Consider the following 19,025-nt stretch of genomic DNA (forward strand, 5'->3'; position numbering starts at 1 on the left):
TTATAATTTGCACACATTGTGTTCAGCACATATCAGCCCAAGATTTTCCTGACAGAGAAATGATGGTGAGACTGATGTCACTCTCATTCTTTACACACAAATGGTACAGCAACCTCAGGCCAGGGGCAGATGGAAGGTTAAACTCGAATACCCAAACGTTATGTCTGTTTTGCATGTTCTGCTGTTAGCTTTGTGAAAATGACATCTCACTGTCTGCCTCACAATTGAGATGCATTGATCAGCTGCTGTACTGGGGCAGTAGATACAAACTGAACACACTAAAGTAAGTTAAGTCTTGTTCATTCCAGTTTAAGTACCCTTTTTAATTGAGTGTTAATTACTTCAAATCAAACTCTCTGGCACTGAAAATGAACAATTACAACTGTAGAGTCTTGTTCCTTCAGGTATTAATTGTTGTTGGAAATGTTAAAAGTAAAATTTATCATTTTACTTTTTAAAAACTTTTCCTTTCACTTTCTTCAGTTCAATCTCTCTCTTTGTATCTGATTTGACGTTGAATTCACCCACTCTAATTTATACTTCTTCTCAGTCCTCCTGCAATCCTTCATTTTAATTGGGTAAGGAGACACTCAGCTGTTTATCCTCTTCACTCAAGCTCCAGATACTTGATTTCTACTTGCTGACCTGATATGAGTTCACATTTTCAGCAATTTGCTATGCAAAACGTTTAAAAACTTAAAGTGCTAAGGCAACACAACTAATGACAAACACCATTAAGACGCCCTGTTTACAATGGCTGCAAGGGCAGGTCAGAGGCTGCATATTCTGCGGTGGGTAACTCACCTCCTGACTACCCAAAGCCTGTCCATCATCTACAAGGCACAAGTCAGGACTGCGATGGAATACTCTTCACTTGCCTCGGTGACTGCAACTCCAACAACACTCTAGAAGCTTGACACCATTTGGGACAAAGCAGCCGCTTGATTAGCACCCAATCCACAAACATTCACTCCCTCCACCACTGACACATAGCGGCAGCAGTGTGTACCATCTACAAGATGCACTGCAGAAACTCACCAAGGCTTTTTTGACAGCACCTTCCAACCTCTACCATTGAGAAGGACAAGGGCAGCAGATGCATGGGGACACTACCACCTGCAAATTCCCCTCCTTGTCACACATCATCCTGACCTGGAACTCAATTGCTGTTTCTTCACTGTCGCTGGATTAAAATCATGGAATCCCTAACAGCACTGTGGATGTATGTTAGGAACTAGAGATAGTTTTAAGTAAGTTATATTTGTATTTGTGGGTTTTAGGAACCAAATGTAGTTTTAAGTTTAATTTATATTCTTTTTAATTTATGTTTTAAGAAAGGTTTAGGTTTGGTTTCAGTTTAGAGTTTTTGAGAGATGGAGCCAGCAAGTCTGGGAGCCTGTTTGTATACATGCAATTTTAATAAGGTTTTACGACTCTTAAAGTGAAGAGATGGGTTACCAAGGGGTTAGTAGTTTAGGGAAGTTAAATAAAAAGAAACAAACGCAGAGTAGCAAAAAAAGCTGTGCTGTTGCCTAGCAACAGGGGATCAAAGAGAGGCCAACAGAAATACAGGGAGGGGCAAGAAAAGCAGTTTTTAGGTTTCAGTTGGTATAATTATACTACAGGGAGAAGACAAGAAGGGTCTAAGACTTTAGCTAGAAATGATGCCAGACTGTTAAGGAACTCAAATGTATTGCTCTAAAGTTAAAGTAATAATGAATTTAGAGTGAGTTTTCTCAATATCTACAGGAGATACCAGTTGTGGAAGGATTTCTATTGAATGTTCAGAAGTCTACTGGAAAATAAACCTTTTGCAATAGAATCGGCTCTACCCCTTGTTGTGGAAATAGTGGTACCTTTTCACAGGAGTGTTGGGTCTGTTAAGTGTATTGCTGAGATAAAAGGGATAGCACATGTTTGAATAATTTTTTCCTTGGTGTCTGTGTTGAAATCTTTCCAATCTTTTTGTTGTCCACTGTAATATAGTTTCTTGTTTAATAAATGTTTTATCTTTTTGTTAAAAGTCAACAGCAGGCTCTTGTGAATCTGTTTCAGTGAGTACCCTCCATGGTTTAAAATTTTAAAAAAGTTATGTTCTAGCTAGCCAGGTTCCATTCTGGGATCTGACTTGTCCAGAAATAACATCAGCCAGGATTCCAAGTGTACCTAAACCATGTGGACTGCAGTGGTTCAAGGCTGTGGCTCACTACCACTTTCTCAAGGACAATTAGGGATGTGGCCTAGTCAGCAACACCCACATCCCACGAGTTTTTTTAAAAAGTAGTCTGGCTTGTTGTATTCTGTATCCCTAAACATACAGGAAACCAATAAAAAATTGTATGGTAAAATATTTAATTTAATTTACTTTGGGGTTACAAACAAAGTGTCTATTTTCTAACATTGTTCAGTAATTGTACTGTGGTAGATTTGATGAAGGCCAGATAATCTATTTATAAATATTGGCCAGGACACTGGGGATAACTCCCTTGCTGCTCTTCAAAATATTGCCATGGGATCTTTTACATCCACCCGTGCAGGGAGATGGGGCCTCAGTTTAACATCTCATTCAAAAGATGACGCTTTGACAGTGCAGCTCACCCTCAGTCCTGCACTGGAGTGTCAACCGTGAATTTTTTTTGCTGAACCCCTGGACTGGGCCTTGAACCTGGAACCAATGGATTCAAAAAGCGTGTGACCAACTAAGCCAATGTACAGCACAGAAACAGGCCATTTTCAACTGGTCCATGCCATTGTTTACGCTCCACCTGAGCCTCCTCCCACCACATAAACATATCCTTCTATTTCTTTATCCCTTACGTTTTTTCCAGCTTCCCCTTAAACGTATACTATTTGCCTTAATTACTCTTTGTGTGAGTTCCACATTCTCTTCACTCTCCAGAAAAGGAAGTTTCTCCTCCATCTTAATTTATGGTTCCTAGCCCTGGTCTGACTCTCAAGTAGAAACATTTTTTCAACATCGACCTTATCAAACCCTTTCATTATTTTAAAGACCACTATCTGGTCAACCCTCAAGTCTTCTCTTTTCTATCTAGTGCCATCAACAAAAGTAGGATCAGGGAGAGAAAAAACTATTCACCCAGACACTTTCCATTGGGATCTACAGTCTTAACTGCAATTTAACATATAAAGAGGAGGCATAGAGTACAAAAGCAAGGAAGTCACGGTGAGCCTTGATAGAACACTAGGTCAGCCTCGTCAAGTATCACATCCAATTCTGGGTACTGCACATTAGGAAGAAGGCAAAGGCTTTAGAGAGGGTACAGAAAAGATTTATGAGATTAATTCCAGGGACGAGGAACATGAGACAGATTGGAGAAACTATGTTCATTCCTTAGAGAGGGCGGACAAGAGATTTGATAGAGGTATTCAAATTCTAAACAGAGTAGATAGGGAGAAACTGTTCCCAAGGCTGAAGGGCTGGGAACCAGGAGATACTAAGTTAAAGTGATTGGCAAAAAGAAACAACGGCGACATGAGGAAAATCTTTTTTTAATGCAATGAATGGGTTAGTTCTAGAAAGCACTGTGAGTGTATGGTGGAGGCAGATTCAACTGTGGCTTTTAAAAGGAAATGGGATAATCACCTGAAGAGCAAATATTTTTAGGGTTGAGAGGAGAGGGTGGGGAAGCAGAATTCACTCAGTTGCCCTTGCAGAGCTGGCACAAACATGATGGACCAAATGTACTCCTCCTGCATTGTAACCAATCTATGATTATCAAATCCACTAACCTTTCAGATGTCCTCTGACAACTCAGGAATCGCTACACAAATAACACTGGAACAAGTCTTGAAAAATAGCTTTATAAAATACCTTTAATTTATATAACATAACTTATACTGATTATGTATACATTGTGGTGATAGCAAAGAATCTTCCAGAATTCCAGAGTTACATTTCTTTTTTAAAAAATATAAAACGGTCCAATGCACTTTCCTTTTCTTAAAAACAGGACGTTTGCCTGTTGTCAGTTAAAATTTTAATAGAAAAAAAAGTTTGAAAATATATTGCAAGACAGTCTGTATTTGCCAAGTTCAGTCTGTTCTGTGTTTCCAGTTTTTCTTTCATTGCCCAGTTACTTTAATTTTGCAATGAATTGTGGTCACAAAAAGCACCCAGATTTCTAAAGGCTGGAAACTGGACCCTAATAACTTGTCCTGATTGCGTAATAAGGTGGTTCCTGTGAACAAGGTGGTGGAGGTGGGGAGCGGGTTTGTAAATCAGAGAGCATCCTGATTTCAGTGCCAAACCAGTTTAGATATTCACTGAACAGCAAAGAATTTCCTGAAGCAGTGTAACTGGGTAACTGTGCCTGAATTTGCATTAATTTTCCAGTCAACAGGTCACAGTGTAATTTCCTGAGCATCTCAGTAGAATAAGCCGAAAAGGTAAAACAAATGGAAAGGAGTGTTAAAAATTGAAAGATGTGCATTGTCTGAATGCTGGTCATTTTAATGTCATCGTATACAAAATTTATTGCAGGTCTCTGAGGAAATTTATTTTTTTAAAAACTGGAGAAAATTGTCATTAAAACCTGAAACATAATCTAGGGTCTCACTGAATCTAAACTTTTAAAGCGTAGGTATACAGCCCACTGAAAACCTGCAGAAATTCAGGACATTTGCTGTATTTTCGCACGGGGCTATTTTAATAAGCGAGGTTTCGAACAATCAGCTTAAAACAGGGGGAAATTTAGATGCAGCATAAACATTGAAGTCACTTAGACCCAAATTTCCTCCATCTTCTAAATCAGCATTGCATTGGTGCAAGTCTTCAGGAAATTCTGGGCCAGTCTATGACATTTGCAGCCACGGAAAGCAGACATTTGTTCTCAAGAATATATTTTCAAAGCAGTTAGGTCTGGGTTGTGAAGTTAATTAGATACCATTTTCTGTGCCCAAAGCAGTTGGATTGATGACAAGACATGAATTTATCTCATCTACAATAATGGTACTCAATTAAGGCCCATGGGGTGGGACAATCTTATTCATTCTCCCTTTCATCAGCAGCTCTCAGCAGATCTGCTGCTTTACTAGTTTCTTTGGGTGTTTGTTCCCATCTCTGGGACATTCCTGAACTGGGGTTTAGGAAGGCGAAGTGGGTGTCATTTAATTAAATATATATATTCATATTAATTCATTGTGGTTCTCTAATGTGACCCTCAAGGAAGCCTCTGCTTAAGGTTGTGATTCTCAACAAAACTTTCTCACTGGCCTTCAGTGAGTAAACAAATATTTGCCCTCTTCTCAAGCATAGCACTGTTGGCAAAAAGAGGGGGGTATAGAAAAGGAATCTCTTCGCATTAATCACAATGCCTTGCCCGCTTTAGATTTCAACAGTTGGACTGCAAACTCCAGTTTCTACAACAACTGGACCTAAAAGAAAAAATCAAAATGTGCAAAGCTTATGAAAAACCTGAAACTGGTCTCCAAGAAACCCAGATAAAATATACCAAAAAAAAAAGTAAGACATTAAAAAAAAAGTACCCTTGTATTTATTTTTGGTGAATTCTGGAGGAAAGGCACAGGGTGTTTAAGAGCTGTGCAATACAATGGTTTCAACTTTGGTCGCCCATTATTCCCCAAGTCCTGTATGGTGTGATTAGATACGGAATAAAGGTTTCTCAGTCCCACCACTTCCTCCAGGGGAGCATAGATGTGAATTCCTCCCACAGATACTGCCCTGCAGTTTCTTCCAAGAGCAACACTGTCACTGTAAGCTCACCATTTTGAGGGGCCTGTCTGGAAACTGCAGAATCCCTTCAGTTGATCAGACAAGAGGCCACTGTAATGTGAGCAGCATTTGACCGGAGCTCCCGACGTGAAAGGGCACATCTAAACTCGTCACACCACCTCAGCGACTTACAATTCTAAATTTCCAGCGCATGAATGAGAAAATTAGATATAAGGCATGCATTGATACATGTACATTATTGTGTTTTTGGTATAAGAAACCACAGCTAAAGCCTTTATAAGGGCCTCAGCATCCAGTGCTGCTGCCTTTAAAAGGGTAAAGCAGCTGCAGCTACAGCCATTACAGGGTTAAGACAGGCATTTAACCCTGAACAGTGAAATAGCTTTTAAAATAATGATTTTCTATTCGGAAAAGAAACATAAATATTTTCTCTACATTTCTAATGCTCACTAATACAATGCACCATTCTTATGTGCACAATATTTGCATACTTTTAAATGGTTATATTGCGCCATTGCAAAAAAGTACACAATGAATTAGGGAAATTTTGAGCAAGTTCATCTATTATATGTAAACATGGCAAGATCACTCCAGATGCATTCATTTTTGAAGTGTTATAGCTCACAACCCATAGTTAACAATGATGTTAACAGAGAGAGGCTGTGCCTTGGAATAATCTCTTGGCAACATAGAAAACAAAATGCTGAAATGCCCAAGTCGGTTGGCACCTTAAAAATAAGGGAGGGATTTTGTTTTAGTTTATTTTCTTCTTGAAGGACAACAGATTCATGGGTGCAAGCAGCCCTCTGGTAATCTGATACGAGGGATCACAGGACAGCTGGTGTGAGACACGAGGGAGCGTCCAGCAAGTAACCTAACCAAGTGGTTATTCTCCATGGGGAGGCTTTAGTGTTAGTCGGGAAACTAATCATGGGGACACCTGAAGACCATTTGCCTACTCAACTGATGCCCTCCTGGAGTCACTATAGGAATTGGGCTCTCCAATTGCTAGTCAGGATGGGGGGGAAGGGGCAGCCAACCCATCAAGGGGTGAGGTACAGGGGAAGGGTACTGCTCGTCACGGCTCCTGTATGTGTTGGAACAGTGATAAACTTCCAGTGACATCTGAATGTCCCTAGCTTGCAGGCAGGACATTGGGAAGCCCCTTCTCCCAGGAAAAGAAGATACAGGCACACTTCCAACCTATCTGCCCTAAACCTGCTGGATAATCACTGGAACGTGGCCAGCAAGCATATGTGCCATTGTTTCAGGCATTGACCTTCATCAGGACCGAAATTGGACAGTTGCCCCTCAATGACAAAGAGAAAGCCCGCCCACTACCACCTGATCAGTGCAACATCACCATCACCCAAGTCTCTTCAACTGGGGGTGAGGATGCCACCATTGATGAGAAGTTGAACCAGGCAACACCATGGCTAACAAGGGGAGCCACAAAGATAAGGAAGTCTTTGAAACAATGCCTGGTTCATCTTGACAGGAGTTGTTCTGCAAAGTTACTTGGTGCCTTGAATTTCAAGGACTGAGTGCTGGAGGAGAAGGAGTCTTCACCACTTCTACCCAGGAAGCACAGGTGGATAGTCTGACCAGATCAGGTGTGATGCCACCTGTGGTTAAGCAGCTGATTGTACTTGGGCTAGGTACTTGAGATATGACTGACGTCAATGGAACTCCATCCCAACAATAAATCAATTGTTAAAGGACAAGTTGGAAAGTAGCAAAGGTTGAATAAGGAATGGATTAGTCAAGCATTCACACTGTTACAGGTGTATAGGGCAGAACAGGTTTCTGGAGGTAAGCTCAACATGTTGAAAGATTATGCTAAAGATGTTAAATTGCCTTTCCTCTTCCAGGTGCTAACTTGTTTACTGCACCATTCCAGCTTTACTCCTGTTTTCAGTTGGTCAGCCTGATAGTCAGTGCTGAAATTGAAGAGCAATGATTTCTAGGAAAGGCACTAGCCCATAAGTGCTGTGATCAACCCCCCTCTTACAACGCTACACTTCAGACTGTCAGCTATCATTCAGTGGATACCTCTGATGGGCAACAGGGAGACAAAGACAGCTTCAGATATTGACATTCAGCACACTGAAATGAGTTAGAGAGAGAAGAGAAACTCCAGAAAGCTGAAGCTAAAGCTGAGATTTGAAGTTAACATGAGAAAAAATTATTTCAAAAGGACATGGTGTAACATTAAAATTAGACTCAAGCTGTTCAAGAGAGAAATCTGGAAGCGCTTTCACCATACAAAGGGTAATAGAAATCTGGAACTCTCTCGCCCTAAAGCCAGGAATTAGAGATTTCCACACTGAGACCCATTTATGTTATTAGGTTAGGAGATCAAGGGATAAGAAGCAAAGATGGATAAATGGGGTTGGAGTAGGCTTGAAGGGCTGAATGGCCTATTCCTAGGAGGATAGATATTGTTTTCTTGTCCAGTGAGATAATTATTAAAAAGACAAAAGGAAAGTTCAGGGAGTTTTGCTTAAGTTTTCCCTTGCTTCAGTTTTCAGACTGCAGAAAACCCAACCGGCAGTCTGGCTCCCCAGGATTATCTCTAACGGCAGCTTAAAGTTGCACAGCCTCCATTACACTGAGGAAAATCAGATTTATGTTTGTGGCTTCGAGAGAGGGAAGACTGGAGTTGGCCGGGCTCAGAGGTCAAAACTTAAAGCAAAATAGGATACACAACTTGAACTAACCCTAGACTTTCCCTCCCTTTTTAGCCAACTGTATGGTTACTTCAAACCCATCTCAAGCAGCCAAGAAAATTTCAAAGGATCCTCAAATTACCCCCAACCCCAAAGTATTGTTGCAAGTTCCAGGTGACAGAGTCCCAAAATTCTGGACATCACCGCCATAGTAAACAGGAGTTGGCAACTCCAGTTGTGCATTACCTATGTGATTTCTTCATATCTCCCACCTCTAGCCACTCCTGACCCACCACTGTCTGCCCAACATGTTCATCCTCGCGAAGCCCTGCCTTCCACTGCTAATTGGAAAGCGAACAGATTCCCTGCCACCTGATTGGATGATTCCTGGGGCCAAGTAAAATGACAAAAACATTTAAAGAAAATGAAGGGGGTAAAGGTTCTAGTTTACAGAATGCACCTGAGTTTCCTTTTGTTAAATTGCAACGCTGCCTTGGAGATTAATCTGTTCACCTGCCAATTGGCGGTGGAAGGTGGGGCTGTGAGGATGGATGTGCTGGGTGACCAATGGCAGGTGGGGGAGTGGTTTATATGGGGGAGGACATGATGAAACCTCCAGGGTAACGTACAACTAGATTTGGGAACTCCTGTTTACCACGGTGATGGTCAGCGTTTTGGGATTTTGTCACCTGGATCTTTCACGACATTTTGGATGTGAACATTTATAACTCCCAGAGGCTGCAGGCCAATCCTGGAGGGCTGGTAACCCTCTCTAGCAGAGAGCGGAAGAGAGATGAAGAAAATTAAGAAGTTGTAACCAGAGCCACAGCAATAAGAATGTGAATAGCAGCAATAATGCAGCTACCTGATTGGTTGGGTTTGAGGTTTCCCAACACGTATCCTGTACAGTGTTCAGTTTAAGACATTATGGGGTATATCAGCCCGATCCTGGAAGCAACTGCACCGCTATTCCCATCCTCACTTCAGTGACATTAACAGAGGGCCCTAGAAGGCGAGGTAGACTGAATCAGGTTGGGGCCAGAGTTCAGAAAACCTAACACAAAAGGTATTCTGCAAATCAAGAAACATCAAATGGAGGTGAGGTAGGGAGCAGACAAACCGAACCCAAACAAAAACCATGACCCTATTAGTCAGTATTACCTAACTCGATAGTAGAGATGAATAGCTGTACAGATTAGCCCCACTGCTACAATGAATAAAGGGGTGAGCTGGAGGTTAAACAAGAGGACAGAAAGGATTGCGTTAACCAACATGGAGCAGGAAATTATAAATAGTCTGGTGATGTTGTTGTTGTACTTCATGACGATAGACATCAGCAGCCCATTCAGAGCCTGGGTGGCAATTATCACAGCCACCCAGGCCGAGTATCCCTCAAAGAAGCTGCTTACAGGGGAGCTGGCTGCGTGCGTGATGGAATTAACAGCGACCCCGAAAGTGTACAGGAACAGGTTCTGCAGGTTGAGGGGCAGCGGCTGTGACTTCAAAGCCCACTCGGTGTACACGGCAGAGAGGCCGGATATCGAGCAGTAGGCGGTGATGGCGACTGCTCCCCACGGTGTGATGTAGAGGTGGGCATGTACTGCTGGCTCCACGTCCCCAGGCTGGCCACGCAGAGCACCGGCATGGCATGCCCCAGCTATCATCAGCAGGAAGAGTGCCAGCCATTTGCGCGCGGGCAGCCGCTGGCGCAGCAGGAGGCTGAGGGCAGAGGCAGTGGCAGCAATCTTGAGGTTGCTCAGCACCTGGAAGGTCACGGGGTCCATGTGGTGCTGCATGTGGACGACCAGGTTGTTGTTGATGGCGTAAAGGGAGGCGGGCACAGCGAAAGGGAGGGCTGAGCGCACAGAGATGGCGCCGCTGCTGGCGAGCGAGCTGCGGTCACAGGCCAGGAGTAACACGGACGACACAACCAGTTTTGCCAGCTCAACCAGAACCACGACGGAGGAGGAGCTGAAGGGAACCCTCCCATCCACCTTGCACAGGCCGATCAAGGGGGCGTGCGAGCCATACGCCAGCACGGAGAGCAGCAGCACGAGACCCCAGCTGAACCGACCCCTCATCTGAGCCTTCGCAGGGGGCAAGCCGAAAGTACCGGAGTCTTCTACAGCATCCATTTCTTTTCTGAAGCAGCGCACCAAAACTAAGCTCGTTTACGCTAAAGAAGCAAATGTCGACGGATTGGTTGCAAGGCCAGGAAAAAGGCGATGGGGGTGGACAGAGAAGCAAGGCGGCAATTGTGCATTCACAAGCACCCGTCTTTCAGTCAGATTCATTGAAAGCTTCAAGCTACAGCCAGTCAAGTTACAGTAAGTTGTTTACACCGATAATATCAAAGGTCAGTTATGTTCCAAGCTTGTGTTCGATTGTCCAGCGATTCCCCCGTCCCTGACACTTGGGACAGAGCCAGCTGGCTCCCAGACTGCGGCAACGGGGAAAACGTCCCTTATTTTGGTCCTTTCTTCATTGAGTTCAGGTAATCTTTGATTGTGTTTTCTACATTGGGGATGTTGTAGTTTTGGGCTGCATAAATCCCGGTGGCTGTCCCCACCAGCACGCCCAGGACGGCGGAGGCTCGCAGTTTTGCCACAACGTATCCTGCCAGGAATCCCTTCAGGAACGGAGAAGCCAACAGGGAGCCACCCTGGAACAGGAGCAAATTCAAATCAGGTTTAGTGGTTTACCAAAGTCTGGTCTTGCACTTGACCCCAAGCTGAGCTTCTGACTCCAAACCCGCTCCATCACCAGGAACAGCTACTTCCATCTGTGTAACATTACCCAGCTCTGCCCGCCTCAACTTAACTGCTGTTGGAACCGTCATCCATGCTGTTTATCATTTCTACAACAGCTGTTCCAATTCTCTCACTGTAACCTCTGTAAACTACAGCTCCTGCAAAAACCTGCTGTCCATAACCAAGCTCACACCAAATCTCATTTACACTTCACTCGTGCTTGCTGACCTACACTGACTCCTGGGAAGCCTCCATTTAAAAATTCTCAACCTTGTTTACAAACACCTCCAGGGCCTCACCCTCCCTGCCTCTGCAGCAACCTCCTTCCCTACAACCCTCCAGGATCCCTGGGCTCCTCTAGTTACTGACTCTTCCAACACTGGAAACAGTTTCTCCTTATTTACTCTATCAAAGCCATTTATGACTTTGAACACCTTTACTCCTTAAACTCTTCTGCTCTAATGAGAACAAGCCACAGCTTCTTCAGTATCTCCCCACAACTGAAGTTACTCATCTCTGGAACTGTTCTGGTAAATCTCTCCTCCACCCCCTTGACTCTTTCCTAAAGAGTGATGTGCAAAACGGGACACAATACTTCAGTTGAGGCCTGACCTGTGATTTATAGAGGTTCAGTAAAGCCTCCTTGTTTTTGTACCCTGCATCATTATTAAAGCCATGGATCTCATGCTTTTTTTTAAAAAACAGCCTTCCCAACACATTGTACCATCTTTAAAGATTTGTGTACATACAACCCTAAGCTTCTCTGTTCCTCCACCCCCTTTACAATTCTATCACTTAGTTCAGATTGTCACTCCCCATCCTTCCTCCAAAAGTGGATCTCTTTACATGTTTGTGTGTTCAATTTCATCTGTTTTAAGGATAAACTGCTAGGTGACACATAATTAAGTTTAATCGCTGCTTGTTAATCAGCAGCTGTGAACAAGACGCTCTTTGAGCTGTCCACATGAGGCTTAAAAGGATTTTTTAACTTCACTGCAGTGCTTCTGATACTCACATTGGGCAATCCCATTTGGACCTCCTCCTCCACCCTCCGCTGGATGCTCTCCAGTTGACCCTTCAGCTGCGCAAGATCCTTCAGCTTGCCCAGGGTATCCTGCAACAAGAATATCTCAATGTTATTGGAAAGAGACCCAGTGAGAATGTAAAAGACAAACTGCAGCAAACCCTTATTTAAGTTTCCAAAGTGGTGGTGGGGGAGGGGAGTGGTAGGAAACCAGGATTTCAGGCACCATTATCCGCTGCTGCTCATCTATTCGTGGATGTTACACAGAGGGTAAAGCAGAAGACAGGCACTTACAGCAGCACAAACTGAGATTTAACAAAATTTGCCACATCTGCAGTAGTGTGCGCAGTTCTGGTCGCCAAACCATAGGAAGGATGTGATTGCACTGGAGAGGGTGCAAAGGAGGTTCCCCAGGATGTTCCTTGGGCTGGGGTTTTTCAGCTATGAAGAGAGGCTAGATAGGCTGGGGTTGTTTTTGTTAGAGCAGAGAAGGCTTAAGGGGGGGACCAGACTGAGGTGTACAAAGTTATGAGGGGCATAGATAGGAAGAAACTTTTCCCTTTAGTGGAGGGGTCAATAATCGGGGGCATAGATTTAAGGTAAGGGGCAGAAGGTTTAGAGGGGGTTTGAGGAATTTTTTTTTCACCCAGAGAGTGGGGAGTATCTGGAACTCACTGCCTGAAAGGGTGGTAGAGGTGGGAACCCTCACAACATTTATGAAGTATTTAGATGAACACTTGAAATACCATAGCATACAGGGCTACAGGTCAGATGCTAGAAAATGAGATTAGAGTAGATAGGGGCTTGATGACTGGCGTGGACATGATGGGCTCTTTCCATGCTGTAAAACTCAATGACTCTAAAATTAATTGCACTGGGGAACTTGACCTATTGGTGATGTTGGTAAGAAGCTGATTTAACACACTTTAGGGTAAGACGAGAACATAGTGGCAATGTCATTGGATGAGTAATCCAGAGGCCCAGGTGAATGCTCTGGGGACATGAGTTCAAATCCCATTACGGCAGCTGGTGGAATTTAAATTCAATTAATAAATCTGGAACATAAAGCCAATCCCAGTAATGGTGACAATAATCTCTGATTGCTGTAAAAACGCAAGTGGTTCACTAATGCCCCTTTAGGGAAGGAGATCTACCATCTTTACCCGTTCTGACATGCATGTGACTCCAGGCCCACAGCAACATGGCTGACTCTTAACTGCCCTCTGAAATGGCCTAGCGAGCCACTCGGTTCAAGGGCAATTAGGGATGGGTAACAAATGCTGGCCTTGCCAGCGAAGCCCACATCCCATGGAAGAATAAAAGGGAAAAACAAAGCACGGTGGTATCAGTAAGTGAACACAGGATCACTGCAGTCCGACTGGCCGGTCACATGCTGAGACACAGCTGGTGATGGGTGTGTGAAGTTAAGCAGCAGCTTTTAGTACAACTGGGCCTTTTCTGTTAGAAAACAGGTCACGGGGCGAAATGATTGAAGTGCGTGAAAGGGTGGGACAGAGCAGATAGTTTCCAACAATCCACAAAGAGATTAAACGGAGGAGGTTTTATTGTAGAAAACTCTCTTTCAACAGAGTTGCATGGCTGTGGAATTCAGTTTCACGGATCGTAGTTTAGACAGAAAACAGGTCAGTTAATATTCGAGTCTGGATGAAAGGATATGGGAACAGGGCAGTTAATTAAAAAGGAGCATGATTTGTTCTCACGGAGGATAAATACCGACACCAACTGCTTGAGCCCAAATACCCCGTTTTTGATGGAATTTCAACTTGATGTTATGAGTACAGTTCACCAGGCAAGACAATATGGTTGGGTAGCTCCCAGGAGTTGAACAATGTTGCTGAGACAGAAGAGCTGTCACTGGACAGTGAGGTACATCTTTTTTTCATGGAATGTGGGCATCGCTGGCTAGGCCATCATTTATTGCCAACACCCAATTGCCCTTGAGAAGGTGGTGGTGAGCTGCCTTCTTGAACCGCTGCAGTCCATGTGGTGTAGGTACACCCACAGTGCTGTTGGGGAGGGAGTTCCAGGATTTTGACCCAATGACAGTGAAGGAACAGTGATTTATTTCCAAGGACTACTGGGACTTTCAGGGTTTAAATTTTAAGGACAGGTTGTCAGGTGTTCCCATGAGCTTATAAGATTGATGGGTGACCTCATCGAGATGTCCCATGCCCCTATCACCCCTGCAATGGCTCCCGGTCAAACGTCTTGATTTTAAATCGCTCCATGGCCTCACCCCTCTCTACTTCTGTTTTCTCCTCCAGCCTCACAACCCTCCGAGATATCTGCGCTCCTCTTGTGCGCTCCAAAATATAATTGCTCCACCACAGGTAGCCGTGTCTTCAGTTGCCTAGGCCCCAAGCTCTGGATTTCCCTCCCTACACCTCCATCTCGCTTTACTCCTTTAAAATACTCCTCAAAACCTACCTCTGTGACCAAGCTTTTGGTCATCTGACTAAATATCTCCTTACGTGGCCCAGTGTCATACTTTGCTTTAGAATGTTTCTGTGAAACACCTTTGAATATTCCTTTATGTAAAAAAGGCTATGAAAATATAAGTTGTTGTGAGAGTAAATGGAAAGAACTCTGGTTGGGGAGGAGTCCCAAACAAGGGGAGTAAACTTAAGATTAGAGCTAGGACATTTAAACGTGACCTCTTCGGGGAACACAGTGGTAATCCAGAAGTCCAGGCTAGTATTCTGGAGACACAGGTTAAAATCCCACCAGGGCAGCTGGTGGAATTTAAATTTAATTAATAAAATCTGGAATTGAAATCTAATCTCATGAAGCGATCATCGATTACAATAAAACCAATCTGGTTCACAAATGTCCTTTACACGTGACTCCAGATCCACGATAATGTGGTTGACTCTGTCTCCATTGATAAAGAGAAGATTGAGAGGTGATCTTATCGAAACATATAAGATCCCGAGGGAACTTGACAGGGTGGATGTGGAGAGGATATTTCCCCTTATGGGGGAGACTAGGACTAGGGGACAGAGTTTAAAAATAAGGGGTCTCCCATTTAAGACAGGGATGAGGAATACTTCTCTCGCTCTCAGGGTTGATTGTCTGTGGAGGCTGGGTAATTGAATATTTTTAAGGCTGAGTTAGATAGATTCCAGATTGATAAGGGAGTCAAAGGGTATTGGGGGGGCCAACAGGAAAGTGGCGTGCAGGCCACAATCAGATCAGCCTTGATCTTATTAAATGGTAGAACAGGCTTGAGGGGCTGAATGGCCTACTCCTGCTCCTAGTTCCCATATTTGTACGTACATTTGTAGTTGGGTCAAACAGCCTGCTTGTGTTGTAATCTCAGCATGATAGGACACTATGTAAAACACAAGTATTCTTTATTTACACACATGGGGTGTGGTGCCAGATGCAGCCTCCACTGTGGAACAGTATCTCAGCAATGATGGTCAAAGATAACTGATAGGTTGGTGCAGTTGCACATATAGATCAAGCAGCATCGTGTATAGGATCATGACAGGAAAGGGATTTGAATGTGTAAGGCCATTATCAGAATTAACAGCTTGAGAGAGAAAATAGGAGGATGAGAAAAAATGACAAAAGCGAACCAATACACATCCCAATAACGGAAAGAGAGGTAACGAGCGAAATGGCCTAAAAGCTGCTCAACAGAACCACCCTCTTCCCGTAAGGCTAAAACTCACATATTTAACACTGTTTAATATGAACATACGAAATAGGAGGAGTAGGCCACTCAGCCCCTCGAGCCCGCTCTGCCATTCAACAAGATCACGGCTGATCTAACTGTAACCTCAACCCCACATTCCTGCCTACCCCTGATAACCTTTCACCCACTTAAACAAGAATCTATCTAGCTCTGTCTTAAAAATATTCAAAGACTCTGTTTCCACTGCCTTTTGAGGAAGAGAGTTTCAAAGACTCTAAACCCTCTGAGTGAAAAAATTTCTCCCCATCTCGCAAACCACCCCCTTAAATCGCTGCACCGCTTTACGCTGCTCCACACCCACCCCACTTTATATCCCCTGGGCCCCTCACCCCACACCCCTTGATGCCCCCACTACCCCTTCCCCCTCACCCCATTCCTTTAAGCCCCCCACATCACTTTACAGCCCCACCCTCTTTATGCCCCACAACTTCTCACCCACCCCCTCCCTCCAAACCCACCTCCCCGCACTCTCTAACTCCCATCAACTTCACCCAAGCCCCTTCCCTTCCCCCAAATCCCCAACCTCTGCCATATTACATTACCCCCTTCCCTTCCTGCATCTCCCCCCCCCCCCAATTTCCCAATCTCTGCCATATGCACCCCCTCCCCACCAACTTCCCATCCCCTCACCTCCCAACACAATCCCTCACCTCCTCCCCGCCCCACCCAGTCCCCTGCCCATCTCCCTCTCTCCACCCCACCTCGACATATTCCCCACCAAAGCCCTCTCATTCCCCTCCCCCACGCAAACCCCTGCCCACCCCCTCCAATCCCCCACCCCCCCCCCACATCCCCGCCCCATCCCCCCACCCCCCATCCCCGCCCCATCCCCCCACCCCCCATCCCCGCCCCATCCCCACTCAGCCCAGCCTCCCCCCCAACCCCACCCAGCCACTCCCCCACTCCTTGCCCTGCCCAGCACACCCCACCCCCACCCCCCCATCCCCACTTATGTTCCCCTCCTCTAACCTTCTTCCGCTCTAATCGGGCCCAACTGGGCCGCACAAGCGAAAAACATCAACGGGAACAATTCACATTCAAACTAATACCAATGTTCACCCCTCCCACCCGGGGAGGGGGGGAGTGAAGGCCTCTGCTCTCAGACCGCCCCCGCCCCCCCATAGCCCCCCATAGCCCCCGAACCCTCCCCGCAGCCGGCGCACTGACCTTGTCATCCGCCATCTTACCCGCGCCTGCGCACTCCGCTCTTCCCGCTGCCTGATGGCTGCGCACGCGCGGTGTCCGGCAGCCGGTCAGGTTGCGACGCTGCCGCTGGAGGGCGGTGTGGAACTCCAACTGGGAGATTGCCAAAGCTGCCCCCTCCTGGTAGAACCTGGAGCTAACACCTCCTCCCCCACACTGAATGATTCATTCTGAACGCTGAGTGAAAGCTTGAGAGTTAAACTCATGGAACCATTACGGCACAGAAGGAGGCCAATCAGCCCATCGGGTCCATGCCAGCTCTCCAAGGAGCAGTCCAGTCAATCTCATTCCACGCTCTGTCCCTGCAAGTTTACTTCCCTCAAGTGCCTAGTCAATTGAAATCATTCATTGTCTCTGATTCCACCCTCATGGGCAGTGAGTTCTAGGTTCTTACCACTCACTGCGTAAAAAGTTCTCCCTTACATTCCCTCCCCCTCCATCCTCATGTGTCCCCTCGTCCTTGTATCATAAACTAATTGAAACAGTTTTTCTTTGTCTACCTTATCTCATGCTGCTGTTATCTTGTACACCTCTATTAAATCTCCTCGCAATCTCCTTTTCTCCAAGGAGAGCAACCCCAACTTCTCCAACCCAATCTTGTCACTAAAATTCCCCAACCCTGGAACCATTCTGGTTCTCCGCACCCTCTCTGTACCTGTCAAGGACCCTCACATACTTCCTAAAGTGTGGTGACCAGAACTGGACACTATATTCTAGTTGTGGCCTAACCAGAGCTTTACAAAGGTTCAGTATAACTTTCTTGTTGTACAAAATGCCTCTGTTCATAAAGCCCAAGATCCCATATGCTTTGCTAATCTCTCTCTTTACAGAATAAACCCACAGGTCCCTCTGTCCCTGAACCAGTGATGGCTGTGCCTTCAGCTGCCCGGGCGCAAAGTCAATATGGAGTGAGTTTCAACCTCTCTGTTGATTCTACCTCTTCCTCTCCTCCTTCAAGATGCTCCTTAAAACCTCCCTCTTTGACCAGCATTTCATCACCTGTCCTAACATATCTTTTTGTCTTCATCCTCATGGATGCCCAGTTTCGAGTTGCTACATCTGTTCTAAATCTATCCCATTTAGTGTTGTTGTATGCCTTTAAGGGATAGCAGCATGCCACCATAATATGAGTGTTCAGCAGAGCAAGTGTTAATATGTGAATGGAGAACAGTACCGCCCAGGGCGTGGTGTAGAGAGTCACATGATGGCAGACTGTGTGTAGTGGAGTCTGGAAGAAGCGAGCATGGAGATAGCACCCAAGCAAGGCATTGCCTTCGATGTGTACATAGTTATGGGTTAACAATAAACATTCAACCACACAAGTCTACCAACCTCTCCATGAAACACCAAACCACCTTACAACATGGTGGCAGTGGTGGGATGAGGACCCTGAAATCCCAGAGATGCTGGCGAAGGAACCCAGATTCTCAAAGCATGAAAAAATTAAGAAACTGAAGCCTGACCTGAGAGAAATGTGCCTAAATTGAAGAAACAGTTGGAGATCTCCTAGACACAAAGCTCCATTGCAGACATGGAGGTCGATGGACTCCACCAAGGCATGCGCCAGAGCTGATCAAACGTGGAGTCAAGGGATCTATCTGGATCACAAAAAGGTTCAGCACATTTTTTTTTTAAAAAGGCTGAAAAAGCAGCAGAATAATCCACTGTGCAGATGAAAAGAAAAAGCTGAGTAAGCTGCAGTGAAGGACCCAGCCAAATCACAAGAAGGGTGAGCAAAATACAGTAAAAAAAAAGCTGAAATTACCCTTTAAAATAGGCAGCAATCAGGACCAGTACATTCAGGGTACAGCTACAAGAAAGCTGCAGCTATAGTTCTACAGCCGACGCAGTAACAAGCGGTGGCTGAGCTCGACTGAAGGGAGGAAAAAGCTTTTTAAAATGGTCGGCAGAGTTTAAAGATCAGCTTCTATTTGAGTCCCAGGCT

At 45.0% G+C, this 19,025-nt stretch overlaps 2 protein-coding genes across 2 annotated transcripts; both read right to left on the reverse strand.

Moving 5' to 3' along the window:
• Positions 1 to 3,816: 3,816 nt before the first annotated feature.
• On the reverse strand, positions 3,817 to 10,529 carry slc35a4 (solute carrier family 35 member A4). The gene has a single exon (XM_041193517.1). It carries the CDS (start codon positions 10,515 to 10,517, stop codon positions 9,540 to 9,542), a length of 978 nt encoding a protein of 325 aa, XP_041049451.1. The 5' UTR covers positions 10,518 to 10,529; the 3' UTR covers positions 3,817 to 9,539.
• Positions 10,530 to 10,637: 108 nt separating this feature from the next.
• LOC121280992 (SLC35A4 upstream open reading frame protein) lies at positions 10,638 to 17,136 on the reverse strand. Its single transcript, XM_041193518.1, has 3 exons — positions 17,045 to 17,136; positions 12,148 to 12,246; positions 10,638 to 11,044 (listed from the first exon to the last, which is right to left on the reverse strand). Exons 1-3 carry the CDS (start codon positions 17,057 to 17,059, stop codon positions 10,847 to 10,849), a joined length of 312 nt encoding a protein of 103 aa, XP_041049452.1. The 5' UTR covers positions 17,060 to 17,136; the 3' UTR covers positions 10,638 to 10,846.
• Positions 17,137 to 19,025: the final 1,889 nt, after the last annotated feature.

Source organism: Carcharodon carcharias, chromosome 8 (assembly GCF_017639515.1).
Source record: "Carcharodon carcharias isolate sCarCar2 chromosome 8, sCarCar2.pri, whole genome shotgun sequence".
NCBI lineage: Eukaryota > Metazoa > Chordata > Chondrichthyes > Lamniformes > Lamnidae > Carcharodon > Carcharodon carcharias.

Bases quoted from the DNA above. Each gene is read 5' to 3' on its own strand.
- slc35a4 (XM_041193517.1), bottom strand. From the start codon at position 10,517: ATGGATGCTGTAGAAGACTCCGGTACTTTCGGCTTGCCCCCTGCGAAG.
- LOC121280992 (XM_041193518.1), bottom strand. The intron at 11,045-12,147 runs GTGAGTATCAGA...CTCCTGTTCCAG, and splicing joins TCCAAATGGGATTGCCCAAT to GGTGGCTCCCTGTTGGCTTC.